This window comes from Alosa alosa, chromosome 6 (assembly GCF_017589495.1).
Source record: "Alosa alosa isolate M-15738 ecotype Scorff River chromosome 6, AALO_Geno_1.1, whole genome shotgun sequence".
NCBI classification, from domain to species: domain Eukaryota; kingdom Metazoa; phylum Chordata; class Actinopteri; order Clupeiformes; family Clupeidae; genus Alosa; species Alosa alosa.
In genome coordinates this window covers 34426127-34452038 of record NC_063194.1, presented here as the reverse complement: position 1 = coordinate 34452038, position 25912 = coordinate 34426127, and the positions used below count along the sequence as shown (strand labels likewise).

The window sequence follows — 25912 nt, the reverse complement described above, 5'->3', positions numbered from 1 at the left end:
CATACAAGTTGTCTGTATTCAACAGAGTGTCTGTATGACTGTGAAATTTGCTTTAGTTATGCAGAGTTTTGCTGGTGGTGAAGATTGACTGAGAGAGGTATTCAGAAAGTTTGGGAGAAGTGCATTTAGTACCAAAGCAATATAGAAGTATACACAGTTTAGTTCACATAGTCTATTGATATGATGAATCTGTAAAAACTCCTACCTTGGTTCGTATGGTATGTGAGTTCAGACGTGGCTACAGGCAAACAAGTTGCAGAGGTCACCCCTATAGAAAACAATATGATTGCAGATATGGGAATGTGTGGCACAAATGTTTAAACGTTAATATTTAAATGAGATATCTTTACATTTATTACAATTCATAAAATAATAATAAAAAGCAATGCTCAACACCATATTGTAAACTATACTAGGTGCTGAATTTTCCCAACTGATGAATACAGTTTTGAAATTTCAATCACCCAACCTTAAAATCATGAAGTATTGGACAGCACATTTTTGTAAGCATGAATTTGTTTCAAGAAGCTCAAAACTGATTTACTACAATTAGGCTTAATATAACTAGATGTACCGCAGAGCGGTACAAAATATGACCGCCGCCCAGTCCAGCACATTTATTCCACAAAAATAAGTCACGCTTGTCAAATTGTGTTCATTTCCTACTTTGTTCCTGCTTAGCTTCAGTAATTCAGCAAAGTCAGGGTATCTGCTGGTCTGGCTTCTGGCTGGTGAAAGTCATATATGATTCTAACTGTCTCACTGAATTGTATTATGCACACTCAATTCTCACTGGTATCTGCTAGACAACAACCAAAACATGATTAGTTCATAGATTTCACATGTAAAATACATTTTATACAACCCGACCCCCATCTTGCCTGTTCATAATTCTGAGAAATTGTTGAATTGTGTGCATGTGTGCGTGTACGTGTTTATGTGTGTATGTGTGTGTGTGTGCATGCGTGCGTGTGTGTGTGTGCATCTGCATGCGTGTGTGCATGTGCTTGTGGGTGTGCCTGTGTGTGCGCATGTGCATGCATGCGTACATATATTTACTGTGTGTATGTGTCATACGTACAGTGTTGGGAGGGTTACTTTCAAAACGTATTCCGTTACAGAATACATGCCCAAAAATGTAATCTGTAACATATTCTGTTACGTTACTCAATCTGAGTAACGTATTCTGAATACTTAGATTACTTTCGCATTGAATTGCATTTTATGTGTAGGAATGCGGCCATCAAATTCTGCTTAAGCCTGCTAAACAATAGCAAGGTGACCACTAAAACTACAGCGAGCGACTAGGCTAATTAACACAAACAAATTATAATTAAGGTGTGCCTGTGAGATTTTTCGGTGGCATCAACCCAGTACAAGTGAGGGGCGCATATGACAGGTGGAACGCAAATGACCTGTAAATGTAAACACTATGGGCTACTGTATATCAGTGCTCTCAAAATGAACGTGATTGCGTAATGACAATCAAAAACCGCACGTTAAAATATGCTAGGCCTACTCGCAAGAACAATTCTTCAGAGGCTGCACCATATAATTCATTTTAAAACGTAAATGTAGATCTAATTAGAAAAAATAATAATCCATAAAGCTATTTTAAGTTAGAATAAAAAATTTAGAATGCAGTGCCTATTTTAGAGATTGGTTTTATTGTAGGTCTAAATCAACACGTGAACTAGGCTTTGCTTGCTTAGCAAACTGTGTAACCGATTGGCCGAAGTAGCCTGAGCTATTAATACTTGGGAAAATATCCTTTGAACAGACATTCAGGAACCACGATCAGTGAGGAACAGGAGTTACCTCCACTTACTTTACTCCTAATTTGCTGTGCAAACAGTCATTTCAGGGTCTCCGATGACGCGTCCATAATGCGCACTGGCTGCGTTTTGAGGCTAGTGCAAGACGGCGGGGCTTGGATTTAAACATGTAAACAATTTCATCATAGATTGCTTTCAGGAGCTTCTGGGAAATGGAGTTGCCTTCATTTATTTAGAGTGAACAAACTTATGAAACAGAGAAGTATCATCATGTAATCCATTGATTTCAACAATGTAACTGTATTCTAAATACCAACTATTTAAATTGTAACTGTATCGGAATACAGTTACTCATAATTTGTATTCTGAAGACGTAACGCCGGTACATGTATTCCGTTACTCCCCAACACTGCATACATATGATTACTGTGAATGTATGTGTGTGTTTGAATATCTGTTTATGCACATGTGTGTAAATGGAATTGGTTAACATGACCCCTGGAGGCAAACATATGCAAAAAATTGGTCATCCTAGGCCCTGCGGTTCTCAAGATATTCACAGAAAACTCTGTTGGTGTACGGTCACTAAATGTACACATAAATTAATTTATTGTATGGCCCCCCATGAACGAAAGTCCACGAAACTTGGCATGCATTCAGAGAGTGTCATAATGATCCTACACTTCCAATTTTGTGCAGTTTTGACCATGTCAGCCAGAGATATTGTGATTACAATACCTAATTTTTTGCTTTTTAATTTTTAACTAGGTGGCGCTATACATGAATTGAGTGGTAATGGGATGGGTTGACATGACCCCTTAAGACCAACATACACAAAAAAGGTGGTCCTCCTAAACCCTACGGTTCTCGAGATATTCACAGAAAACTGTGTCCGCCCTACCCTCCTTTCGGGGGTTCCAGTCCAGCAGGGGGGCTACAGATCAAAACGAAAAACAATGGTTCCATGCTATCCTTGTGGGGCTATATGGCCACCAAGTTTCGTGCACCCCGGTCTTTCAGTGGCCCGGGAATCCTTGATGGAAATTTGGCCATGCGAAAAAGAAAAAAAAAATCTGACGCTGCGCGGCGGTCATAATAATGGGGAGTGTAACATTGATAAATGCATTCTCAGTTGCAATTTCCTTATTTGTCCTGTGGGTGGCCCCAGTGAGAAGTCCCTATGAAGTCGCTTTTAAACCTAATTTATGCTTCTGTGTCGACTCAATGCTGTTGCTTCGACACCGTTATGAACCTTTTTCAGTTCTGTGTGTCCTGTGTCGTTGTAGCTTTCCACCAAAACAGTGGTTAGAATGGCAAACTCTATAGACGCCCATGCCTAAATATAATTGTTATTTCTTTAGCCTTTTCTTGCTTTCATGAAAATCAGGCCATAAAACATTGCATTTGGACCCTGAGCAAAAATGTCAAGATCATTACATGCTTACATGACCAGCAGCACTATCTGTATAATAACTGTATTGTTGTGATTATTATTACGATTGTTACTATTATAATGTGAAGCAACAGTTTGATCAAAGCAAAAGGGAATTGGGGTGAGAGCCATTTAGAATAAACTTAAAGGGCTCTATTTTGACAATCAGAAATGCAGCGCAAAGCTTATTCTTATCGTGCCGCAAAGCTTATTCTTATCTTACACTCAGTCAGAGGCGAATTTTGTGCCATGCCTTCACTTTTATGAAGCCTTATGAAGAAGGTGTGGTCTGGTGCATGATCCAAAAAATCGCTGTCTTAAAATCTTCACACCACTAAGAAAAACCTGGTCTATAGCGAAAGGCGCATCTAAAGCACAGCTGAAGATGCACTGTCATGAGATGAAAGCAGATTTTAGCAAGAAGTCCCAAGCAACTTCTCTGCAGGATAAATAGCCTTAGGATTTTTATTCAGTCATTCGAACATTACTGTTCTGACACGTGAGTCTAGCCCATTTGTTCAATTGCCTGAGTCTTCTTGGCCTACCCGTGACCTGAACTCTGCCTGAGCCCTGCCACTTTGAATATCTGCCTGAGCCCTGCCACTCTGGAGATCTGCCTGAGCCCTGCCACTCTGGAGATCTGCCTGAGCCCTGCCTGTCCTGCTGCCTGTGTGTTTGTCTGCCTACCTGTGTACCCAACTCTGCCTGTTTTTTGCCACTTTTTGATTATTGACTGAGCCCTTCCTGTACCTTTGCTGTGCTTTTACATTTTCTGAGTTGACGCTGCCTACCAAGTGGTTCTGCCTGCCTAGGTGCCTGTCCATCAGCAATAAAACCCACATGACCCCCTCTCTGCCTCTGAGTACCCACATGACCCACTCTCTGCCTCTAAGTCAATAAAACCCACATGACCCACTCTCTGCCTCTGAGTTATTAAAACCCACACGACCCACTCTCTGCCTCTGAGTACCCACATGACCCACTCTCTGCCTCTAAGTCAATAAAACCCACATGACCCACTCTCTGCCTCTGAGTTAATAAAACCCACATGACCCACTCTCTGCCTCTGAGTACCCACATGACCCACTCTCTGCCTCTGAGCTAATAAAACCCACATGACACACTCTCTGCCTCTGAGTTAATAAAACCCACATGACCCACTCTCTGCCTCTGAGTCTGCTTTTGGTTCCTGGTTCCAGGTTTCTGTAAAACAAGGTTTATTGGAATCCCTGTGTTCTATACACCGTCTCACACGCAAATGCATCCTTCATCCTTCAAATGCGCCGCTAACTCGCTACTGAGCATGCGTTTTAGATCGTCAAAATAGGGCCCAAAGATGTAGCAGTCTATTTTGAACCACTCAACTGTTTGATTAGCCCAAGTTCTGGCCTGTCATCCATTTTTTTTCAACATCACCTCAGTGTTTCCCACAGAATTGGATTCAATTTGTGGCGGTAGCTGACTTGGACAACGGGGAGGGCGGGTGTTCGTGATTAACACAGTTAACGTTAAAAAGCTGCTGATGTGTGAATGCAATTCATAACGTTTTCTACAGAGTTAAAATAAAGGTTCCTACTTCTCCTTGGGACAAGCACTTTTGAATTTTGGAAAACCCTTTTCCATTTACATCGGGATTTTGCAAACATTCAGTGTCAGAGTCAATAAAATGAGCCCTTCAACGAAATTGACAAGCAGCTGTAAGTAGGCTAAGCATGCTAAATTCGACATCCAAACAGTATTCTAACGTTAGCTTTGAGATACTGCTTAATTGCATAACTTCACTTAGTTTAGTCTCTTCAATGTAGCCTACTATGTTGTGATAAGACCTTCGCAGAGTTAACTTCAATGCAGCAGTTTTGAACAAATTTGGCGCAGCATGGTCCGCGATGCTAAAAGCGGATTTAATAGCAATTTAGCCAGACGTCTTCTATGCAATGCTTCTATGTGGTAACAACAATCCTTCAACAATCGTGAATATTTTGTTAAATGCACATGCAGAGGAGGGGCAGCGGGCTACGAGAGAGAGCGGGACGGGGTAAGGAAAGGCTGCGTGCGTAAAAAGCGCAGCCGCAGCTCAATGGCAATGCAAGGATTTGATCTTATATTTAATTTAAATTAAATTAAATTAAACATAGACTATTCATCTGTGGCGGCCGATTTTGATTTTGTGGCGTCCCGCCACAGATTAGTCAATGTATGGGAAACACTGCGCCTTGATTTAGGTGATGTTTTAAAGCTAATTCAGACCAAAGGCTTAAATACTGTTGTGGCCCCAGAACGTTTTTTACATTTCTGATCAAAAAATGGCTCTTTTGAAAGTTAACCACATATAGTCTACGGATCTCTCTTACCTTGGATTGCAGTCACTGGTGGCTCAGATGCAGTTATGGGTGAACAAGTTGTAGCGATCACCCCTGTAGACAAAGATATTGTTGTAAAAGTAGCACTTTCTGGTAAAAGTGTCTAAACCTTAATATTCCTTGAGATATCTTTATATCTATTACAATTCACTCTGTGTGTGATAACAGGCTCTGGTTTTAAACATCTGCTGGAACTGGAGGCTTCAAATGGACTTCTTCAGCTACTTATCTACGTGCCAGATGGAGACTCTTGGCCTTCTAGGTCCAGCAGATTGGTTTCTGGTTTAACTGGCCAATGTGATGGCCCATGAGATAATGTGCCCAATGAGCAAAGAGGTAAACGCGTCTGACGTCACTACTATAATCACCAAGATGCACCAGTACACAGGTAAGGTAGTCTTGTAACTGCGTTAGTGCGGCCATGATAACAGATGTTAACTAGTTAGGTCCTTTTTTTGTTACACCAGAAAGCCATAATTCTTGAATAAATTCAAGTCTATTTGCAAGTGCCAATGAATGCAAAGTTTTAAAGACCTTCTAAGACCATGATGCTCTTCTCCAGTCTGCTGCTGATGTTGTCCAGTGCCTCAAAGTTGTCCACTCTAAACACGTAGTCTGATTCTGGTGAAGATGCAATACTCCTGAGCTCATCTTGTGCTGACTGACTGATAAAGGCACTTCCAATCTGCCACATAAGGAAAAGAATTTAGCATGTCACAGTATAGGAAATTTGTCTGGTAACATTTTGCACAACACACCCAGACAAGTCCAATGTTGGATTTTAAAAATCAATACATATGTTCCTTTAAGTCAACTTGTTTCACAAGGTACTGTGCTACCAACACCAAGATCACAGAATCAATAAGGTGTACAAATAAGTATTTTTGTTATTACTTTGGTAATACTTTTCGTGGCTTGTTCCCCCTGTACACATTGAAAATGGTTTTGTTGTGGAGGCAAGGCGAACAGGCAATCTCCAAAAAGCTATATATCATCAGGTCGACTTACTATTCTTGAAGTTGCATGGCTGGTTCTCTCATTAGCGACTCGCTACGGCAATGCTATATGGCTATGCTACTGTAGGTGAACGATTCCCCTATTACAAGTTTGTTTAACATCAAATTGGCTTCATAAAGGTTATATTAAGGTGAAAATCTTGCATAGTGTACTATACCTTTAAGGTGCATTGGATAAAAATGAAAACAGTGAAGGTAAACATATTAGTTAGCACCTCATACCCCAATAGCGTATCTAGTAATATTTTTTCCATCAGCCAGTGCTGTGACACTGGGGTAGTTTGAAGCATCCGAGGATTGGCCATCTGTGAGGACAATGAGGATTCTATGGGCATCAGGTCTCGCTCCAGCAGAAGAATCAAACAGGCTGTTCCTGTGTAAATGAGGATAGATTCATGATATACCTCAAAGAGATCATAGACTGTACTATTATAAATTATTTGTAAACAACAGACAAAGATACATCATTCAGCTCATATAAAATGACTTCATTGCAAATCCACATGCAGGTAAATTAGTATAGATTCATGACATACTTCACATGATCACATACTATTATAAGCTCTTCATAAATAACATGTTTATTAGCTCATATATGCCTGAGTTATGAAAAAAACAATGCAGGTAAACCTTTTCCGTTTTAATGAAAAAGATTTAGTTACAATAGATAAAAGTATAAGGTTAGAACATAGTTCAGCTCATATAAGATAAATGACTTCATTGCAAATCCACATGCATATGACTTTTACAGTTTTTCTGCAGATTGGAAAAAAGTGGTTAAAGTCTAAAGCGACCGCCTAGTGGAGGAGTTAAAAGGTTTTGTCTATGATTCTGAATGACATACTGTAAACAAACACCAACATACTGTAAACACCAACACCAACATACTGCACCGTCTCCAAGGAAACACCAGTGAACACACTGCAAAATGGCTCCTGGTCCTAATATACGACAAATAATTACAAATCCAAGCATTTGTACTTAAAGCTAGCCTGGCTAGCGCCACCACTTCTCAATGAGACGTGGTCTGGGAACCAAACGTTCATTTTCTCGTATTTGAAAAAAATGCCCAGATCCGTTTATTGGGTGCCACGGATGTCTATCAAATCCGTCTGTGCATAGCTCATCATCGTCTTGCTTTCCCACCTGTTCTGTGATTGGTTCCCTATCTCAGGCGAAAATTTGCTCCATGGTCTCCAGGCTGCCTTAGCAGCGTGAATCAAATCGCGCGCAAGGCAGCATGGGAACACCCAGGCTAACTTAAAGCAGGACTTTGGTAGGGAACAAAGTGAAAGCAATCGGTGCTACTGTACCTAACAAGACTTAGCCTGCTAGAAGCTAATGAAGCCATGCAGCTACAAAGCTATGCTCTGGGGGCATCACTTAAACTGTGCCTTTGTACCACTTGTACTACCAACAGACTCAAAAACTCATGACAAGTGTTGTGCAACATGAACAGGGTCCTTACATGGCACCATAATGTGTTCATTCAACTCATGGAGAGCTAGTAGGTTGTGAGGAGATATGTAGCTAGGCAGATAATAGACAAATCATGCAAATAGTGATACAAGCACCACATTTGGCACAGTTGTTTTCTAGGGCATGCTAAAACAATTACTTAAAAAACATATGAGTCCAAAGTTAGGCTACATGCATTGGCACAACATCCAGCCAAAAGGCATGTTTGCTGAATGCAGTGCCCCCTAGAGGTCAAAGGGCACCAAATTGTATGTGTGTCCTCACAATGAATTCACCAGTCCACATACCAAGTTTGGCTTTGATACATGAAAGTGTTGCTGAGATAAGACCTCACTGCAAATTTTTAAAAATGAGTTACTGTTTGAATCCTTGGATCCTCTCCTGTATGTTACTGTTGGTGAAATTGAGCCAGTATATGCATTTCTTCGGGAAAACCATCTAGTCAGGTCAATTTTTGGCAGCCATCTTGAAATATGGCTGCAATCTTGGATTTTCCAGTGGCCAATCTGACACATTGTTTTAGCATGCCCTAGAGAACAACTGTGCCAAATTTGGTGCTTGTATCACTATTTGCACGATTCCACTGAAAAACTGCTGTTAGCCACCCTACTAATTTGTTGAATGTGATAATAATAAGTGTTACAGGGAAGCAATGGCTTAAAAGCGCTGATGGTTTCTTTAACAGGGCAGTTGAAACATATAAAGGTCTCAGGCCAGACTACACACATCTTCATGTAAGACTTACACAACTGTCTGGATAGCAGCTGCAGTATATGTGCCTCCTCTTATCTGGCTGATACTGTCCATCTGATTTTCCCATCCTGTTCTCTGGAACTGATGAAAGGTCACGTGGATGCTGGTTCCACTGGAGTACTGTGCAAAGGCAAACTGCAGAGACAAAAACATACAATGCTCAGCAGATGGCGTAACGTACCCAGGAAATGTATGGATATCTGGACTGTTTATCAGGATACTTTATTCATAGTGTATTACTATTGCTAACACACAGATTCTGAAATTAGGGCCCTCTTTACCAAACATCCAACAAAAATAGAAAGCATCAGATAAAGTCACCTGATGTGTGGCAAAAGCCCAAACTCTCAGTACCACAACCCAAGTTTACCAGGAAATGGAATTGATAACCTCGACAATGAATTCTCTAAGTTCCAAAAACTCCCTAACTCAAACTTGTGGCTTCCAGGAAAAATTCAAGTGAGACTAAACCTCTTAAAACACTGCTGATTAAATACAAATGATTTAATAAATGTAAAATGTCATGAAACACACGACATGCTATACATGCAATTCAAAAAGTGCAATTACAACAAAGCACTTGTTCACTAGCCTGGCATGGCCAAACTTAAATTCTTATTGTCAATATCTTGTATAACAGAACAGATGTGATAGCGAAATCTCCAGACCGAATTTCCTGCTCTGTAATGTTAATTTAGCTATTGTAAATGTAAATCAGGTTATAGGTCAAGTATAGTTGCATATACAAGGAATTTGGTCTCTGAATGTATCCCAATCCATGAATTAGTGAACACACAGAGCACACAGAGCACACAGTGAACACACACTAACCCGGAGCAGTGAGCTGCCTTGCAACAGTGGCACTCGGGGAGCAGTGAGGGGTTAGGAGCCTTGCTCATGGAAACTTTAGCTGTGGATGTGGGCATGGCAGAGCAGTGCTCAACCACTCCCCATGCCCACATTTTTCTTACTGGTCGGGGATCAAACTGACAGTCCTTCGGTTCCAAGCCCAAAGCCCTAACCAGTAGGCCAAGGCTACCCTGATTATTGAACCAACAATAATACTGAATCAGGAGTCAGACTCACTGAGGTGTTAAACTCCAGGAGACTCCTGGTCACATTTTTCACAAACGTTTTCATGACCAAGAACTGGTCTGCCGCCACACTCCCAGATCCATCCAGTAAGAAGACAATATCTGCAGCCGCTGAAGAGGAAACATGTTGTGGATGATTTTATATTATGACAATATGGAATGTATTCAAACATGTTTGCTCAATACCTGGCCTTCACTGCACATATACACATTTGCCCATAATTTACATACAGCAGTAATTTTGCTTAATATTGTGTTGTTGTTTTTGTTGTTATAGTTTGATGTGTTTTAGTGTATATCCAGAAAATGTGCGCTCATTTTACTAATCTGTGTGCTCATTTTACTAAATTATGTGCTAATTTTACTAAATTGTGCTCTCATTTTAATCTTTTGTAAGATGAGCGCACAATTTAGTTAAATAAGTGTACTATATTCAGTAAAATGAGCACACGATAAGCTAAATTATGCACACAATCTAGTAAAATGAGTGTACAATCTAGTAAAATGAGCGCACATGCTAGATATACAAAAATATCTTGACACCTCCTGGGCTCTGTAATTGACAGAAGTGTTGATGAAAAGTACACAGAGTTTAGCTCACAGTGACATGGTGTACGTGTGCTCTCTTACCTTGACTTGTACGGTTTGTGAATTCAGTGGCTGAGGATGAACAAGAGGTCCCTGTAGACAAAGATGCAGTTGTGGATGTAATGTCTGGTACAAGTGCCTAATCCTCAATATTTATTCAGATATTCCCCCCTTGCTGGTTGCTATATAATCATCATATGTGCTTGACTTTTTAAAGTTTGCTGCAATCAAGACACGTCACTAAACTGTACAACATGTTCAACTGAAGACAAAAATGTATGTTTGGTAGGGCAGATTTCAACTATATGGGCAACCTTGCCTGTTTTTATGTTAAGGGTTTTCATATTCTGGCAGGTGAAAGTGTTTTGAACAAAGTGTCAACATTTTCTGTGGTTCTGAAGAGCTTCCCTTATGGTGAACATTGACTGAGAGGTATTCAAACATTTTGTAAGAAGTAGTGATTGTATGTGTTTAGTATCAAAACAATGCAAAAGGTATACACTGTTTGGATCCCATACTGATATGGTGAATGTGCACAAACTCTCTTACCTTGGCTTGCAGTCACTGGTGGCTCAGGTACAGTTATGGGTGAACAAGTTGTGGCGATCACCCCTGTAGACAAAGATATTGTTGTAAAAGTAGCACTTTCTGGTAAACGTGTCTAAACCTTATTATTCCTTGAGATATCTTTATATCTATTACAATACATGAAATCACTACACTCTGTGTGTGAAAACAGGCTCCTGTACATTTCAAGCTGTTTTTAAACATCTGCTTGAGCAAGGCATCTAACCCATCACTGCTCCCCGAGCGCCACAGTAGCAAGGCAATCACTGCTCCGGGATAGTGTGTGCTTCACCTCATTGTGTGTTGACTTTGTGCTCTGTGTGTTCACTAATTCATGGATGGTATAAATGCAGAGACCAAATTCCTTGTTTACACAAGTATACTTGGCCAGGAAACCTGATTTACATTTACATGTAACTGCATTAGTGCAGCCAGTGTAACAGATGTTAACTAGTTAGGTCCTTTATTTTGTTACAGCAGAACTCCATAATCCCTTGCTAGATATGATGCATCATTCATTGGTTTCAAGTCTATATGCAAGTGCTAATGAATGCAAAGTTTTTAAAGACCTTCTAAGACCATGATGCTCTTCTCCAGTCTGCTGCTGATGTTGTCCAGTGCCTCAAAGTTGTCCACTCTAAACACGTAGTCTGATTCTGGTGAAGATGCGATACTCCTGAGCTCATCTTGTGCTGACTGACTGATAAAGGCACTTCCAATCTGCCACATAAGGAAAAGAATTAGCATGTCACAGTATAGGAAATTTGTCTGGTAACATTTTGCACAACACACCCAGACAAATCCAATGTTGAATTTAAAGAATCAATACAAATTTGTTCCTTGAAGTCGACTTGTACAAGGTAGTACCAACACCAAGATCACAGGATCAACAGAGAGCCCAAATACTGTCTGTGCTGTGCTTTAAAGGTACACTATGATGTTCCAGGTATCTTGGTAACTGAAGAGCTCCCCCTAGAGTCACAATATATATTTTACTCCACCGTTGTAAATAGTCTACTTCTTGTGGCTTGATCCCCCTGTATACAATGAAAATACTTTTGTTGTGGAAGTGAAGGATTACCAACAGGCAATCTCCAAAGTGCTATCTATACTGACAAGGTCATTTTTCCATGACTCTCACGAGATGTCTTCAGGTCGACTATTCTTGAAGTTGCATGGCTGGTTCTCTCATTAGCGACTCACTACGGCAATGCTGTATGGCTATGGTGAACCATTACCCTATTACAAGGTTGTTTAACATCAAATTGGCTTTGTAAAGGTTATATTAAGGTGAAAATCTTGCATAGTGTACCTGCATTGGATAAAAATGAAAACAGTGAAGGTAAACATATTAGTTAGCACCTCATACCCCAATAGCGTATCTAGTAATATTTTTTCCATCAGCCAGTGCTGTGACACTGGGGTAGTTTGAAGCATCCGAGGATTGGCCATCTGTGAGGACAATGAGGATTCTATGGGCATCAGGTCTCGCTCCAGCAGAAGAATCAAACAGGCTGTTCCTGTGTAAATGAGTATAGATTCATGATATACCTCAAAGAGTTCAACGACTGTACTATTATAAATTATTTGTAAACAACAGACAAAGATACATCATTCAGCTCATATAAGATTAATGACTTAATAGCAAATCTACATGTATGTAAACTTTACAGTTTTTCTGCACATCGAAAAGAAATTGGTTAAAGTCTGAAGCAAAAGCCTAGTGGAGGAGTTTAAAGGCTTTGTCTACGATTTTGAATGACATACCATCTATTGATTTTGTAAACAAACACCAAGAAAACACCACAGAACACACTGCAAAAATGGCTCTCCAGATATAAGACAAATTATTACAAATCCAAGCATATTTGTACATAAAGCCGGACTCTGGTAGGGAACAAAGTCAAAACAATCGGTGCTACCTAACGCGACTTAGCCTGCTAGCAGCTAATGAAGCCATGCAGCTAATTCGTTGAATGTGATAATAATATGTGTTACGGGGAAGGAATGGCTTAGAAGCGCTGATGGTTTCTTTAACAGGGCAGTTGAAACATATAAAGGTCTCAGGCCAGACTACACACATCTTCATGTAAGACTTACACAACTCTCTGGATAGCAGCTGCAGTATTTGTGCCTCCTCTTATCTGGCTGATACTGTCCACCTGATTTTCCCATCCTGTTCTCTGGAACTGATGAAAGGTCACATGGATGCTGGTTCCACTGGAGTACTGTGCAAAGGCAAACTGCAGAGACAAAAACATATAATGCTCAGCAGATGGCGTAACGTACCCAGGAAATGTATGGATATCTGGACTGTTTATCAGGATACTTTATGGGTAAGGCTATTTGCACCCCTGGTACAATTAGCAGTGTATGCTATTCGTACCCTGGTGCAATAAGAAGTGAATTCTATTCGTACCCATGGTGCACACAGTAATGTGTCCAATTAGTACCCCGTCTGGTACAAATATCAATGTATGCTATTCGTACCCCGGTGCACACAGCAATGTGTTCTATTAGTACCCCGTCTGGTACATATATCAGTGTATGCTATTTGCACCCCTGTGCATTTAATCTGGCATATTTTTATTTTTTTAAAACAAGCAACATGTTTTTTTTGTTGTTACATAACAGAGTGTGAATAGCTCAGCTGTGTAATAGACACTCTGAATAAGGTATGCTGTTTGCATCAATGTACAGTTAGAAGTGGATGCTATTCTTACCCTGGTGTTTATAGTACTGCATGCTATTTACACCCTGGTGCATGAACTAGCTAATTGTTGCAAACAAAACTTCCGGAGAACCGATTTCTTGTTCAAATTATGCGCCTTCTCTCCAGAGACGTTGGTACACATGCACACTCACTCTGCCAAAACGCATCACAAAAACGAAATGAACCCGGTCTCCCACGTGCCGGCCCTTGCCTGTTACCACTGCACTATCTGCTTCCACACAATGATGATGTTTGCAGGTAAACTTATACTGTAGTTTATAACGTCCTATTCACGAAATTTCTGTTAGCTAACAAACTGACGGTTGTATGTGTTCACTGAACAAAGATTATGAAAATAAAACACAACTTTTCCATCTCAATTTTAATTTGAACAGATATTAGTACTGAAACCGCTCAGAATTCTTCACTTTCTGCTGACGAAAAATGTCGGCCATGTTTTTTAGGCGCGAGCAACATGTTTTTTGTTGTTACATAACAGAGTGTGAATAGCCCAGCTGTGTAATAGACACTCTGAATAAGGTATGCTGTTGCATCAATGTACAGTTAGAAGTGGATGCTATTCTTACCCTGGTGTTTATAGTACTGCATGCTATTTACACCCTGGTGCATGAACTAGCTAATTGTTGCAAACAAAACTTCCGCTTGAGAACCGATTTCTTGTTCAAATTGCGCGCTTTTCTCTCCAGAGACGTTGGTACACATGCACACTCACTCTGCCAAAACGCATCACAAAACGAGTCGAACCCCGGTCTCCCACGTGCCGGCCCTTGCCTGTTACCACTGCACTATCTGCTTCCACACAATGATGATGTTTGCAGGTAAACTTATACTGTAGTTTATAGGCTGGAACGTCCTATTCACGAAATTTCTGTTAGCTAACAAACTGACGGTTGTATGTGTTCACTGAACAAAGATTATGAAAATAAAACACAACTTTTCCATCTCAATTTTAATTTGAACAGATATTAGTACTGAAACCGTTCAGAATTCTTCACTTTCTGCTGACGAAAAAACGAATGTCGGCCATGTTTTTTGGGCACGCGAGCAACATGTTTTTGTTGTTATGTAACAGGGTGTGAATAGCCCAGTTGTGTGGCCAAGGCTATTCGTACCAGGGGTACGAATAGACACTCCGATACTTTATTCATAGTGTATTACTACTGCTAACAAATACAGATAAAGCCACCTGATGTGTGGCAAAAGCCCAAACTCTCAGTACCACAACGCAAGTTTACCAGGTAATGGAATTGATAGCATCAACAATGAATTCTCTAAGTTCCAAGAACTCCCTAAGTCAAACTTTTGGCTTAAAGAAAATATTAAAGTGAGGCTATACCTCTTAAAACACTGCTGATTAAATACACATGAATTAATAATAAATACAACTGCACGAACATATTAACATATATTCATATAATACACAATTATTAATATAATAAGCAATTAGAATAATGCAAAAACACAATACACTACAATACTACATAATATAATTTATATGCATGACAAAATATATAACAATGCAATCCAGCCCAGATAAGTTGAATCTACTTCAAATATTTGAGGAAACCGGTTGCCCTAAACTAAAGCATTTAAGTTTTAGTAAGTTCATTAAACTTAAAATCTGTTTGTAATCTTAATTGGTTTGTCTAATTCCAATCCGATTATTATCTTAAGTTGTTAAGCGAATGAAAGTTTAATTTTAATCTTTTATTCAAATGTCATGAAACACACTACATGCTATTCAAAAGGTGCATTTACAACAGAGCACTTGCTCACTAGCCTGGTATGGCCAAACTAACAGCTGTCAGTATCTTGTATAATAGAACATACATGATAGGGAATCTCCAGACAGAATTTCCCCCTCTCAAATGTTAATTTATTGAACCAACAATACTGAATCTGGAGTCAGACTCACTGAGGTGTTAAACTGCAGGAGACTCCTGGTCACATTTTTCACAAATGTTTTCATGACCAAGAACTGGTCTGCCGCCACACTCCCAGACCCATCCAGTAAGAAGACAATATCTGCAGCCGCTGAAGAGGAAACATGTTGTGGATGATTTTACATTATTACACTATGGAATGTATTCAAACATGTTTACTCAATACCTGGCCTTCACTGCACATATGCATATTTGCCGATAATTTACACACAGCAGTAATTTTGCTTAATATTGTGTTTAGCTCACAAAGTGACATGGTGTATGTGTGCTCTCTTACCTTGACTTGTACGGTTTGTGAGTTCAGTGGCTGAGGATGAACAAGAGGTCCCTGTAGACAAAGATGCAGTTGTGGATGTAATGTCTGGTACAAGTGCCTAATCCTCAATATTTATTCAGATATTTTCATATCAATTATGATCATGAATTGGAGGTGCCATTTAGTTCATTTCAAAGTAAAATCACTCTTGCCTTGGCATTACTAGTGACTAGGCCTACATATTACATAGTCTACTGTCTTAATAGTTAGCGGCTTACTTATTGGTTTTGGCAAAAAGATTCAGAGTGTCCCTCTGTTATCATAGGCCTATGTAATTCAGTGACAAGTCTGTGACACTGCTGTCATGCTATCAGGCAAAATATTCTTTGGTCACCGCTATAAACCGATATACGACTCCCATTGACTTCCATTCAACACATCAAAACAATACTTCAATCATGTGCTCAAACTACCACTGACTTATGCTAGCAACCATTTCACTTTGATAATAAACTACTTTGCTAATAAAATACTTGGTACAAGTAATACCATTATACAGGTGATCTTGGCGGCCATTATCCCTTACATGTCAGAGTGATTATTTTCAAAAACATAGCTTCATATTACATCACAATTTATAAATAATTAGTAAGGAAAACCAAGAATGATACAGTAATTTTCTGTTAGATTAAATATTTCATGACGCTATTGGGCTGCACGGCCACCAGATGACGCCATTTCACTGCTTGCTATTACATCCAAAAAAAGGCCCGAAGTGCAGTACCAAGCTGCCATCTGGTCGCCTGAAATTAATGTAGCACATTATATTTACAAGAAAAGAATAATCGAACCTTCGAATAATCTTGTACTTCCTTGGTGGTGTATCATTAAGGTAGCCTACGTTATTGAATGTAATTACTCTGACAATCGACATTAGATGACCATTAGAGTTTTAGGGCCTGTGGCCGGTTGCACAAAGCACTTTAGGTTAAGTTTTTCACTTAAAATCTGATTTAAGGGTTCCTTTAAATTAAACCCAGTTGAACAAACACAAGTATTCTCCTTAAGGTTTCATTAACATTTTCCCTTAAGTATTTAAGGTTTTGTCATTATCTTGTAAGAAAGTGTATCAAAGTGAAATGGTTGCTGGCATAAGTCAACAGCATTAGTTTGAGAACATAATTGACGTATTGTTTTGATGTGTTGAATGGAAGTCAATGGGAGACGCAAATCGGTAAATAGTGGTGACCAAATAATATTTTGCCGGATAGCGTGCCAGCGGTGTCTGCAACGGCCTAACTTCCCTTCTCAAAACACCCTTTGTCTCTGCCCCTATCCTGGTGGGTCGTGTCATCACTGCACCTAAGTGCTGCATGGAAAGTGGTGTAGCTCAAATAAAAAAAAAGCTGGTGCAGCACTTCCAACATGCTGCATGATTGTTACTGGACGTGGCCTACGTTGTAGACTTGTTCTACACCCGTTGTAGTCATCTCCCATCCCCCTGACAGCAGATGCTAAGGCCTCTCTCTTACATCTTCCCTGGTCATTTTGATTTATTCATTTAGCTTTTATTCAAAGCGACTTGCATAATCATGTCAATTATATTACAATGGCCATTATCCCCAGAGCAACTCAGGGTTAAGATCTAGAGGATATAAAACCCCTGTATATCTTCATTAAGTAGGTAAACCTTTGAACTAGCTGATAGCCTAATTAGCTCGATTGCCACCGCTTGGCAGCAACAACAGTCGTCTTGCTATTTCGCCGTCCACGACCCCGAGGCAAAATTTGCTATTTACGGTATTCGTGAGGTGTTTTGCTGTCTGGAAAACCTACTGTTACTGTTAAGGAGGCCCTGAAACAAACACCTGCACTTCATGATGTTCTTAAAGGTATCTAATGCAATTCTAATTAGCATTGCAATATGGCTGCCGAGTGGAGGGACTTGCCTAAAAGGACTTTGTTATAACTCGTTAAAAAAAATTGCTGTGCTGCCAAAGATTTTTTATTTTACACTGTCTTCTTCTATTACCAACGGTCCTCTTTGGCTGCTACTATTTTGATCCTTTGGTGCACCGTTTCTTGTCCTCAAACTGCCACAGACACTTAAGTATAGTATAAGTATATATACTCTTTTGATCCCCTGAGGGAAATTTGGTCTCTCCATTTATCCCAATCCGTGAATTAGTGAAACACACAGTGAACACACAGTGAGGTGAAGCACTAATCCCGGCACAGTGAGCTGCCTGCAACAACAGCGGCGCTCGGGGAGCAGTGAGGGGTTAGGTGCCTTGCTCAAGGGCACTTCAGCCGTGCCTACTGGTCGGGGTCGACGCCTACAAGTCCGAAGCACTAACCAGTAGGCCACGGCTGCCCCCACTTCCTAGAAGGCTCCTAGTCATGGAGATTATAAACACCAACGCAGATCTGAACTTCCAGTCGGCTGATTGGTGCTTTAAAGCTCTGCAGACACCGGCCCCAACATGAGTGTGGCGCACTCTGCTTTCGACATTCGATTAGATTAGATTCCATTGTTCTCAATACAACTCCACACACCAGCATCGCACTGTCGCCACAGCCGTGTAAACGGTTCGGTACGTTTCAGTTCTAATGAATATAGGCTATAAGGAGTATTTTTTTGTTTGTAATGCCCTTTATACTGTGTATATCCTACATTTTGTGCATGCACTTCTTCTGTAGCATTTATTTCAGTTTATATCAGCTATATTTCTGAAGAATACATTGTGTTGGTTCAGGCCCGGTGTACATCTTTTCAAATTTGATTTGACGTCTTAAAGTTTAGAAAGTAACTTCCTTTGCTTTCATTTGATTCCCAATAAAAAGATACACTAATTGCTTTTCTAAAATTGCTTTTCTTTTGCATTTCTAAACAGGAACATTTAAAAATGCAAAATCGTACCATTTTAATCATGTGATAAAATATGTGATTAATCACGATTAACTATAGAAATTCAGTGATTAATCCTGATTAAAAAAATTATCATTTGACATCTCTATGTTTTAATACATTAAGATGGAAAGAGAAGTGCACTTACCCTGGGCAGCGGTACACCCTGTTGAGCAAACACCAAGACAGCACACATGAGATGCACACACTCATTCCACTTACTAGAATAACTTTCTACTGTAGCCTTTTCTTTTCTGGTAATTTCTACGTGTCCATGCATGTAACTGTATGTGTGTGTGTCCATGCATGTAACTGTATGAATGTTTCCATGCATGTAACTGTGTGTGTTTCCATGCATTGAACTGTGTGTGTGTATGTGTGTGTGTGTGTCCATGCATGTAACTGTATGAGTGTGTGTCCCGTGAGAATCACGCATTAAACCAGACAATTGCAAGTGGTACCCACTGTAGGTGGAGGCAGAGAGAAAATAGCCTACTACATAAACTTCTGGAGACGGCAAAGAAGAATGTGGTGTGTTGTGTAGGTGGATCCTGCTTGAATAGAGTTTTGCAGTGACCCATCAATATTAATGTATGGATTAATCTATATACAATATGGGCTGTGGACGTTTCAGCATTTGCTCATCTATGATTAGCCGTCCATGTTGTGGACGTTTCAGCATTCGCTCATCTATGATTAGCCATCCATGTTGTAGCAGGCAGGTGGAGGCAGCTGGAGAAACCTACTGCATTGTTGATATTGATAGTAAGGATGAACATATTAAACAAGAAATAACTTGTAGTACATTTCAATAAACTAATCAGACAGACAACACTTACTCATGGCCACCACAAAGAGACACCATGCAATTGGATTCATCATAGTCTGTTTTTCTTTCTTTCAGCAGATCTTGTCCTAAAACTGGGAAAACAAAAGATCATTTTCATTTGATGTATTTCATGTTTGTTTGACTAACTGTGTCAGGATACAGTACTACTTTTGGAGTTTAATATCTAGAGTGCTGTACCATTAGACCTTTATTTTCCTTTAGTTTGTACACGAAAGTCTGAAGTTCAATGTGCAACTTGGTCTTGCAATATGCAACTCTCCATCAATCTGGATTATTTTGGTTATACATTAGAATAAACATTAATGAATTACTAAAAGAGCGTAGTGAAGTGTCTGTGTGTGTGTGTGTGTGTGTGTGTGTGTGTGTGTAGGAGGTGTAGGAAACAGAGGTGGGGTGAGTGATTAGCCTACAAGTTAGAGACAGGGCCCAAGCACAAATGCAGTTCACAGATTTATTTGACGACTCAGCTAATGAGGAACAGTCTCAGATATCTTATGATTGAGCCACAGGCATAAACAAGGCAAAAAAAGCAGTTCTACAAACTGGCAATTCAACTAAAAAAGTGCTCTAAACAGCGGGCAAAATCAGGAAATTCTGAAAATAGGCACATAATCCAAAATCCAAACACAGAAATTCAGACAGAGAAAATTCCAAAAACAGATTTGCAGATTCTGAGTCAACAAATAGATAGAGGAAAACTCAAAAACGTAGAGGTTCCACGACTGGCAGTGGACAGAGAGCAAGGATGTGACAAGCACATGGAGCAAGACATCAATCTGACAATGAGGCACAGGTAGAGCAGGGAGTACGTAGGGCAGGTAACACAAGCAATGAGGAGCAGGGCCTCGTTTCCCGAAAGCATCATAAGCCTAAGTAGTTTGTGAAGTCCCTCTTACGAACGTCTTAAAGCAACACCAAAGAGTTTTCTATACCTTAAAATAATGTTTCCAAACTCGTTTCAGTGGTTCATCAACTCGTAACAGGGTGAACGGCAATTCTGCATTCGCTTCGCGGCCCTCTATCGGCTATAACCGCACTATGTAAGTTTACCAGATCGGGTAGCGGATCTGTAGTTCGATGGAATGAGACATAAGAAACTACAAATTTGACTTGCATCTGATGTCGCAATACATCGTACTTTTATAAGTCATGCAAAATATTCTACCTTGCCTGTGGACATTGTTATTTGCAAAGCCGGTGCTGGATAAACAAATAGCGTGCGTGCGACAGAGGGAAAGTTCTTTGGTGTTGCTTTAAGATTTGCAGACTGTTTCCATCGTTGCTTAAAAACATTATGAAAACATTCCTAGATTAACGAATGGTCTGGAGTAGTCATAGATGGCTTCTCACTGACGGACATACAGGGAAATTACAACTGAGAATATAGTTATCACACTTACGTTCCCATTCTTTATTATATTATATTCACTTGAATCACAATGAATCAGATTTTAGCGTTCAAAATGTCATAAATGTAATTTGGTTAAAACAGACATAATTGCAATTAGGTTATGAAATGAGACATTGGCAGAATAGTTTCTGATTCTCTTTGGCAAAGTGTAGGCTACCCTTTATTAGGCCTATAAGGTATGAGCAGATTATTACTATTAACGTGGACAGCTGCCCTTAAGAACATCTTAAGAGCAGTGCACGCACATTCATCCTTACAGTTGGAAAAACCAAACGAACGTCCTTAAGATGAATCTTAGAAAAGCTTTGTAAGGCTACGTTTACAGCTGAATTGGTCAAGCGGTACAAAGTGGAGACAAGTCTCTGATATCGTCAGTGCATGCCCAGATTGAGCAATGTTGCAAGGTAACCACATAACTGGTTCCATGTTCCGATTGGATGATTAAAGTTAAAGTTAAAGAAACTGATCATTAAAGAAACTTGAGGGACTGGTATGAGGAAAAACTTGAGGGACTGGTATGAGGGACTGTTTTGTTTGTGTGAGCAACCTACAAGTTACTAATCTTGCACTGGGTCATCTTCCTGAATCTCAATATAATGATCACAAGTCTGGGCAAATTATTAATTAAATTAACTTTTCATCATGTTGCTTTATGCTAGGGGGGCATATAACATCTATTACTATTTAAAATTATGTAAAATACATGTATCAGAAATACTGCCTGCAGCAACTCAAGCTAGGTAGTACCAATTTGTTTGTGTTTATTTTGTGTTTATGTCCATTTTGATCCAATTTGACCACTTTGCTATGTTGCCCACACAGGATTTCTTCCAGCCCACGCTAATGTAGTAGGCTAGAGCCAGCCCTGTTCCTGGGACAGGGTGTGGGCAGGTGGCAGTGTTAGTGTGAATGTGTGTGACTCTGTGTGTGTGTGTGTGCGTGCGTGTGCCGAGAAACGCAGGTGGGGCAAGTGACAGCTATCCATCAATCTTATGGGCTCAGCCTGCTCCTGCCATATTCTGTGACAGGACCTTTAAGAATTTCATTATTCAAAATAGGTCACACATAAAGGGCAATGTCACATTTAAAAAAAAAATGCTTCTGGTACTGCTTAATTTTGTAAACAATCCAATGCACTGCAAAAAGTGATATTTTGCAGAGTGTTATAATCTTAGATAAAATGTTATTGAGATAAAAGATAACCCTGATAAAAATTAAATGTTTGCGGCAGATTTGTAGCTTGTGGGTAATTTGTGGAATACAAATGAGTTCACTAGAAAATATCGCCAGAAGTTTGCCAGTGTTGGCCGCTATAGGCAAACTTCCAGCAAAGTTCTGGCAACAATGAGAAGTTTGCCATTGATGGCCACTATAGGCAAACTTCAAGCAAAGTTCTGGCAACAATGAGAAGTTTGCCACTAATGGCAAATGTGTTCACCAATGATTTGCCACCACACTTGCCAATAATGGCAAACTTCCAGTGAACTTTTGGTGACAAACCTAATTTGCATGACTTTGCTGCAACATTGCCAAAAGTGAACCACAACTGTTTGCCTTTCTCGTAAGATTATTTAACTTAAAATAAGAATTAAATGAAGACATAAAAACAAGTACATTTATCTGCCAATGGATTAAGTAAATGTATCTGAATTTAAGATAAGATTTAAAACAATTTAAGATACATTTACTTAATCCATTGGCAGATAAATTGACTTGTTTTTATTGTATTATATAATTATATTAATCTTATATTAAGATAAAAAAAATTTTTTAGTATAAAGCGCAGTACATAGCTCTGTCTCAAGATAATTTTGACTTGATTTAAGAAGACAGATTTGCTTAACACACTGGCAGCCAAATTTGTTTGATTTTCAGATAAATTTGCTGGTAACACTTTACTTGACTCTACATAAGAGTGTCATGACACATGACCCTGTCATGACACATGAACCCTAACCCTAACTTGTCATGACAAAAAACTAGAGATGCACCGATAGATCGGCTGGTGACCGGAATCGGCCGATTTTCACGTGAACCATGACCGGCGACCGGCCGGTCAGTCTGAGACATGCCGATTTTATGCCGGTCAAATATACTCGTGCGCCGCAATTGTAACAACACCCAGCTGAGTTTGCAAAGTTTGAAGAAGCTAGCAACCAGGCCAACACTCAGGGCTGGATGTAGGGCTACAAAGAAAGCGCTAATAGGCTACTGAGTTTTTCTATGCAGCAAACGCTGTGCTTTACCATTGGCCTACTGCGTGGAATTTACTAAGCTGTCACTTCATTAGGCTACGTAAACATCGCCATCACCGCCCGTCACTGCCGCTTAATTATGCGTGCCCACAGCTGAACCACAAGCCTGCTGAACGGAGATAAACGATTGCGACATTAAAAATAATCAAAGTTTAGCGATCATAGACTAGGCTACATAATCAACAAGCAGCGACATACAGTAGCCCCAGTAATACTCTAAGCCTAACTATTTACTGCACATAGACTAGGGCTATGCCTTAAAATACCCTAGTCTAGCAGATTGAGAAGTGGATGTCGTGAAAGTGAACAAATGATAGCCTACAATGAAGAAAACTGATGCTCTGAATACTGAATCAGCCGTCTCTGAAAGTTTCTATAGCCTAATTGATGCATTTAACCGGAATTTGGATTTAATTTTTTCACCGCAAAACAGACGTGCACTGTTTTCATATGGTGGAGCACCTGATCGCTATTAGCACTTCTCCCCTGTGTTTGCGTGATAGCCTAGGCTACTACCACTTTTCCCTCGCCCTCCCATAAATTCATCAATGCATATGAAAATATGTTACATGGTAGTATGTTCAAATGTATCATGAAAATTGTTCTTAAATCTTTAGTTGGATATGAGAAGCATAAAATGGGTGTTCCATAACTTAACTTAATCCATAATTTGATACTGCATCTGAAGTTAGACAAGAATCTTCTTAGAAAAAGAATCTGTCTGCTCACCGGTTTCCATTTTCCTCAACAGCCATTTCATCATTGATAAGTTGATTACACGTCTATATTAACATGTTCTATCAAAGAAAAGATAGAACTATTTGTGTGTGTGCTGTAAAATGGTTAGAAGAAATGAAATCGGAATCGGCTAAAATCGGTATCGGCAGGTCAAACTCCATGAAAAATCGGAAATCGGTATCGGCCCAGAAAATTGCAATCGGTGCATCGCTACAAAAAACGAATGACACTTATTGACAGAAGGGTTATTTCATACATTTTTATGACTTGTTTATAATGTTTATGACACGTTCATGACAGTGTCATCATGTCACTCTTATGTGGATACCTTCAAGAAAAGTGTTACCAATTTTCTCAACCCAATGGCAGCCATATTTGCTTGTTTTCATGATAAGACATCTTAAAATGAGTCAAACTCATTTGAATTAAATTAAGTCAAATGTTTTTATAAAAAAGCACTAGGTACATCTCTTTACACTAAAAACAATACCATCTACATTGTTTTTATCTTAAAGGGACACCAGGCAAGGTTTTCATGTTAATTACTCATCTTCTTAAGTCGGTATATGGTTAAATGACTCATTACAGGGCGAATGAAGACTCTCTCGCCCGCCCCTACTGCCTGTAGGAAGAATATCCCGCTTGCAAGTTCAGTGTATCGTACCCGCCGACCGAAGCAGGATCAGTTTACATCCTGCATCCACAGCACAGAGGCAGGCTAACGAAACGCTAGCGATTGTTGCAAACGTGTGTATAATGGCAGAGCCGGCGAAGAAGCAGCGAAAACCCTTGATGGAAGACGCAAAGAAAAGGAAAAGAGCTTCAGACCGAGTGAGGGGGAGTTTCGTAGAGAAAAAGCATCAGGCTTGCCTGGTGTCCCTTTAACATAAGATTAATGACTTTTGGCTAGATAAGCAGTTTGTGCAGTGTAGAAAGGTGTTAACAATAGATTGGGCGACTGTCTTACAGTAAGTATTAATCCTCATCAATATTGCATGACTCACCCGTAGTACATGACCAACACAGCATTGATGCTTGAACAAGTCGAACCTCATATGACTCACCCGTATAGCACATGGGCAACACAGCACTGATGCTGTTTTATCTATTGAGAAGTTTTATCTCTTTGCATCTGAACCTTCTTTTTAAGTAACTCCCTTCTGTGTTTATTGAGGTTACAGTAGATGTGAACCCAGTTACTACAATTATACTTTTAATACACACATGAACCTGAAACAAGTCAATCAAAATATGAAGGGATTCAATCAAAACTGCAACATTAAGACTGCCAGTGACAGCATCCCAACCACATACAGGTCCAGGAGCCACAGCACCCTGTTATGATTCTGACCAGCGATGAAATCCTGATCCAGACTCGTATCTCCCTCTCCCTATTTGCCACCCTCAACTGACTAATTTACAGACAGAAAAGTCAAATGTCAACCCTTACCAGAGTCTCTTGTAGTTGACCAGGGTTGTAATGGCCCCTACTGGAATCTGCTGCGTCTGTAGGCCTGACAGCGACTTCTCATCCAGCACACAGTAACTCAGAAACACGGGCATATATGTAGTAAGAGTGACTCAAGGGGAGTGTTTAGATTTTTTTTGTACTGGACACAGACACCTCCCTTCTTAAGAATTCATAGCAGGATCGTCTCCCACACCACCTTCAGGGTTCCCGTGGGTCATGGAATTTCTGGAATATCATGCAATTTTAATAAAGTCTATGCCAGACATGGCAAAGTCAGGGAAT

At 39.9% G+C, this 25912-nt stretch overlaps 1 protein-coding gene across 1 annotated transcript in view; it reads right to left on the bottom strand.

The window, feature by feature from the left end:
• LOC125296396 (collagen alpha-5(VI) chain-like) overlaps positions 1–25684 on the bottom strand; it is a 34360-nt gene extending 8676 nt beyond the window's left edge. The window contains exons 1-16 of the mRNA XM_048246292.1: positions 25610–25684; positions 19745–19826; positions 19054–19071; positions 16019–16069; positions 15714–15832; positions 13165–13307; positions 12434–12584; positions 11634–11784; positions 11047–11109; positions 10540–10590; positions 9902–10020; positions 8808–8950; positions 6806–6956; positions 6102–6252; positions 5559–5621; positions 206–268 (exon numbers count right to left, since the gene is read on the bottom strand). Of these exons, the coding sequence (XP_048102249.1) occupies positions 206–268; positions 5559–5621; positions 6102–6252; positions 6806–6956; positions 8808–8950; positions 9902–10020; positions 10540–10590; positions 11047–11109; positions 11634–11784; positions 12434–12584; positions 13165–13307; positions 15714–15832; positions 16019–16069; positions 19054–19071; positions 19745–19787 (1480 nt within the window). The 5' untranslated portion in view covers positions 19788–19826; positions 25610–25684. The remainder of the gene's footprint in view (positions 1–205; positions 269–5558; positions 5622–6101; positions 6253–6805; positions 6957–8807; positions 8951–9901; positions 10021–10539; positions 10591–11046; positions 11110–11633; positions 11785–12433; positions 12585–13164; positions 13308–15713; positions 15833–16018; positions 16070–19053; positions 19072–19744; positions 19827–25609) is intronic.
• Between the last annotated feature and the right edge of the window lie 228 nt (positions 25685–25912).